At 42.6% G+C, this 5425-nt stretch overlaps 1 protein-coding gene and 1 pseudogene across 1 annotated transcript; one reads left to right on the forward strand and one right to left on the reverse strand.

Annotated features, from left to right (window-relative positions):
* Positions 1-5: 5 nt before the first annotated feature.
* On the forward strand, positions 6-755 carry LOC102889107 (olfactory receptor 2A2; the record flags this gene model as incomplete). Its single annotated transcript, XM_006904015.1, has 1 exon — positions 6-755. A coding segment is annotated over one exon (750 nt), but the record flags the coding sequence as incomplete, so codon positions are not given.
* Positions 756-5005: 4250 nt separating this feature from the next.
* LOC102889359 overlaps positions 5006-5425 on the reverse strand; it is a 958-nt pseudogene continuing 538 nt past the window's right edge.

The raw sequence follows: 5425 nt of genomic DNA on the forward strand, positions 1-5425 counted from the left end.
TCCTCTGTATCCTCTCCCTTTTGGACATGAGCTACATCACTACCACCATGCCCCAGATGTTGGTACATCTTCTTGCTCATTCTCAGACTATCTCCTTTGCTGGCTGTTGGCTACAGATGTATATGTTTTGTGCCCTGGGTTTGACTGAATGCATTTTATTTGTAGTCATGGCTTATGACCGATACATAGCCATCTGTCACCCACTGCATTATACTGTCATCCTCAGCTGGGGTCTGTGTGTACGCCTGGCAGCTGGGGCCGGGGCCTGTGGTTTCTTCTTCTCTCTGATCCATACTTTCTTCACCATGAGGCTGCCATACTGTGGGCCCAACGTGGTCAACCACTACTTATGTGAAGGCCCCTCGGTACGAAGCTTGGCTTGCATGGATACCCATCTCATTGAGATGGTGGACCAGGTTATAAGTGTGCTCATAGTTGTTGCCCCACTTTCCCTCATTTTTGCCTCTTACATCCGCATTGGCCAGGCCATTCTCAAGATTAAGTCCACACAAGGCCGCTGCAAGGCTTTCTCCACCTGTGCTTCCCACCTGACTGTGGTCACGCTCTCTTATACTCCTGCCACATACATCTACATGAGGCCCAACTCTAGCTCTTCCCCTGAGCAAAATAAACATATAACACTCTTTTACAATGTCTTCAATGTCCTGCTCAACCCTTTGGTCTATAGTCTGAGGAACAAGGACATCAAAGTGGCTTTTTTCAAAGTGATCGGGCAGGGTAGCATGAACCTGTAAACTAGGAACCAGGACAGGCCTGGGATAGAACGTCCAATGCTGAAGAAAGGGACAACATCTATAGTGTACACAACCAACATAGTGCTTGTTCAGTAGAACAAATGTGGCACATAAAACCAATGTGGCTGTCTTGGTCAGTTTGCTACACTGTGGTGCAGTGGCCTACAGCAGCAAAAGATCTTTTACTGCTTATGTTCCATGTCAGTGGTAGGTGTCCCGTGGCCTTCTGCTATTGGATTCTTGAGTTCAACCTGAAGGGCGAGGCCCTATATGAAATATGCCATTCTTAGGACTGAGGAAAAAGAACATACATGATGACTCTTAAAGTTTCTGCTTAGAATTGACACACATCTCTTTGCTTATATTCTATTGGCCAAAGCAAGTCACATGGTCAAGCCTAATGGCAAAAGGGGAGGAAGTATCTTTTTACCCAAAGAAAAGTAATGCAAATCACGTGGCAATGGTTATGGATATATAATCCCTTTACAGCAAGAGCAGTAAATAATGAAGTCGACAACATAATTTAACATAATGGCACTAGAACCAAAAGAATACATGTAATCCACATGAACCATGGTAACTGTAAGTGACATAGTACATGGCACAGAAGAAGACCAAGATGATGCAGGCACTCAAAGTGGTACATGTAAACAATAAATATCTGTAGACAATATTGAAAATTAGACAATGGTATATGGAAACAATGCAGCTCACAGACCTGACATGATGCATGGAACTAATGCGGGTCATAGAGCTAACACAGTGTACTCTGCATTGTATTGTATAAGGACACGGAACCTAATAATAAGTGACCTGGTTTCTAGGCCATGCTTGCTAACTTGTTTTGTGACTTAGGAAAACTTACTTCCTTTATCTGGATCTTACTTTATTCTTCTATAAAATGAGCACTTTAAATTTAATGGTCTCTGTGTCTCCAAACTTCTATACTCTGGTAGGTGGAGTGCATGAAATTGCAATAAACTTGTAAATCCTCTGTAAACCGTAAGGTGAATAAATAAACCACAGAAAAATAAGGGTTGTTGTATGTGTGTTGCCCATCTGTAAACCATATGGGCAGCACATATAGCAGTGACTCATTATTCCAAGGGATCTAAATGACATATGGAGTTCTCTAAGAATCCTGGCACAGAGCCTCAGAGTTAGCATAGACATGTAGCTCTCTTTCAGGCCTCTGAGGCCCAGAGGTCTTGGGGATAAGTCAATTTAGTTTCAGCATTTCTTATGCATATATGGCCCAGCCAGTGTCAGGCCCCATGGAAACCAGGAGAGATATGTGGAGAAATTTACGGTCATGAAACTGTAATCCAGAATCCAGTGATCTGTGGTGACCGACGACCTCACAGCAGTGAAGTTCCCTCAGTGGGTGTCAGATGCAGAAGACCAGGTTATATCTCACCCACTCCTACCCACCACTGCACACCTTAGTACTTTGTAAGCCCTCTCAAAGTTGGAGTAAGAGAGAGGAGGAGGAAAACCCAAGAAGATTAAATTATTACTCCCACCAGTGGAATAATAGCCTAAAATAGAAATTAAGTTTAATCATTAAAAAACCAAGCTGCAGAATTGTGAGGAAATAAACACTATATGATAGAGAAAAATGGAGGAGAGAAATCTACTTATTGAGAGCTGACAGGTAGACCCTTGTGATGGAAGAAGATTTATCTGATGCCTGAGGATGAGATGGAGTCACCTGTTCAAATAGCCAGGAGAAGGGCATTTCAGGAAAGGGGACAGCAGGCACAAAGGCCCCACATCAAATGAGGATTCCATTGTCCATGGACCTGGAAGAAGAGTCATGTGGTCATAATAAGGGCCCCATAAGAAGAGCCCTATAAGAAAATGCACTCTAAGTTCAGTGGGAATGCGTGGGTTCTTCTTATGGGAGTGGTGCAGTTTTAGGGATGACAAACTCCACTGTGGTTGTGACTTGAGGTGACTGGAAAGGAGATGGGAGCAAAGGTCATTGGGAATGAGAATGTCAGGGACTCACAGTCCCAAAGTGAGAAAAGAGAATCACTCTTTTAGAGAATTGCAGGGTTGTGGTGTTCTCAGGGAGAATTCCAGGTTAAGGATGTTTGGAGGGGAAGTCGCTGATTATGGTGCTGAAGCTGACAAAGAAGAAGGGAAAGAAGAACTGAATTCTTTGCTTGTAATTTACATATGTTTATTGTACATAATCATTCTCTTATTTCTTATCACCATTTAAAAGATATTCAATACATATTGGATGCTAACATTATAATATTGTTTTCAGGTAACAGACTATTCAGTGAGATTGTGGTTGAATTTGAGGAGTAATTAATATAGTCTATGATCTCCTTCACTTATAAGGAGAGATGTATATTGTTAGGTAAAAATATCGAGTTTTGTTTGTTGTAAAGGAGTTTGAATGTTCATAGAGGGATGCATATGGAAGCTGATTACCTGAAAGTCTGGACTGTATCAGTTACCATATATTACCTCTCGGTTCCGAATGCAGCTTTCAATCTATGCTATCTAATAAACAACAAAATTCCCGTAAATATTTCTCCTTTAAGTGAGCATGATGCTAAACTTTCTTAGAAGGCCTGGAGGGACACTGCAGGAAGAATGAGGTTCCCTGAATTTTCCAGCCTGGGCCACTTGCGACCCAGAAGGCCTAATGACCTTGGAATCTCAGTCTGGTGCCGTCCCATCATGGAAACCAGAGCTCCACAATGACTGAATCTCTCCAGAAGCCCTGGCGTGATCTGGATGCAGCCACCTTGTGCACTTGCACCAAGCCTCTACCAGCATGCATACAGCACCTGTAGTCTTCAGGGTCACAGAATGAGAAGTTATTCCATCTGCAAACACATGTACTATGGAGGCTTTCTGTCCCATTAGCACGCAACATCTAACTGTATGTTCATACCACTGTTTGCTAATTGCCAGCTCCCTTACCTAAACTCTGGAAGATGGCCTATAGTTCGCAACTTCAGAGGAACTCTGGCTTTGCCAAACCTGTGAAATCATCTGCCTTTCACGTGGAACACACTTTCTCCAATGAGGTCTGAATCCCTCTCAGGTCTGTCCTAACTTGACTACTATCCCTTGGCCCTCGGGTACCACATAGTGTTTCTTTATGTCTTATAGTTTCTCTCAGCATAGTTAATATTTCTTTATATTAAATCTCCCTTGTTTAACTCACTGAGTAGTTTCTATCTCCTTATTGGACAAAAACAGTTATAGTCTCTCTAACCCTTGGAAAGAAGTATTATTATCTCCATTTTACCAAAGAGAAAAACTGAAGCTCAGAAAACTCATGTTCAGGGTGCTTAGGGAGTCATATCCTAAGCCCACAGTTAGTAAATGAAGGGGCTGAGATATCAACCCTGTTTTGTGTATTCTATCTCTGGTGGCTACTACCCCAAATTTTCAGTCCTCGGGCTTCATCTATGTCATATGTTCCTTTCCATAATGAGCATCATCTCCTCTTCATAGAGGTTTCTCTCTGAAATTGTTTCCTAAAAATAAGGCATATCCCAAACCTTCCCTTTGTCCTCCATCTCTTTCCATTGCACTACTATCTTGATGTAGTCTAGATACGCGATCAACTCTTATAATGTTTCTACTACCCTTACCTATGCCCTTTTGACGTGGGGACTTGGTGCATCCTGCTAATCTTTCTGTATGGCTCCTGCCAGCTCTCTCTCCCAATACCTCAGCATCTTTCCTAAAACCCCTTCCTTATTACATTCCAAAGCTTGTTAAGCAAATGTAAAACCAGATGTGAAATGTGAAGTCAAATAAAATCCTTCCTCATACAAGTTATAATCATCACAATGCCACCAATACCACAATCATCATTAATTCCTTATTGAGTTCACAGCACTTCACTGACATCTGGCTGGATTGAATCTGTATCATGTCCGTCTGAATCATCACTTTTATTGAGCGCTCTTAGTTAATGAAGGCTCAACAATTCTGATGCTAAAGAGGCTTAACGTTAATCAGAAAGAAGACTAATAGTTTGAATCAAACGCAAGTTCTTTCTTGGCACTCTGTCTACAGTTGGGTCTCTTGATGTTTGAGGATAGCCCAGCTGCAGAAGCCATCAACAAGTAGCAGACAGGTACCCACCTTTACACCTCCTCAAATAGAAGTCAATTATTTTTACCTGTCCATCCGGTTATGGGAGGAAATGGGGTGGAAATACCATGGAACATGTAGTTTTAGGTCTGGTTGTGGCCTTCTGTGCTCCAGTGGCCTCACTCAGAGACCCTGCCCCAGCCTATTAACTTGAGGAAAGCCCTCCTCACATCTTTGTTTCTGAGGCTATAGATGATGTTATAGGGGTTGAGAAAGGCAGAGATGACATTGTAGAACAGAGCCAGTTTCTTGTCCCGCTCTGGGGAGGCATCGGCCCCAGGGTTCATGTACATAAACATGGCAGGTTCACAGAACATGATTACCACAGTGATGTGGGAGACACAGGTGGAGAAGGCCTAGAGTTGACCCTGCTTTGAAATGATTCTCAAGATGGTGGCAATGATGCGAATATAATAGGTTGGAATGAAGTAAAGGGGTACCAGGAGAAAGATGAAGCCCAGAGTGAAATCAACTCGGTCATTGAGGGATGTGTCTGCACAGGCCAATTTTAGATCAGCAGGACTCTCACAGAAGAATTG

The sequence above is a fragment of the Pteropus alecto genome, unplaced genomic scaffold (genome assembly GCF_000325575.1).
Source record: "Pteropus alecto unplaced genomic scaffold, ASM32557v1 scaffold170, whole genome shotgun sequence".
Lineage (NCBI taxonomy): Eukaryota > Metazoa > Chordata > Mammalia > Chiroptera > Pteropodidae > Pteropus > Pteropus alecto.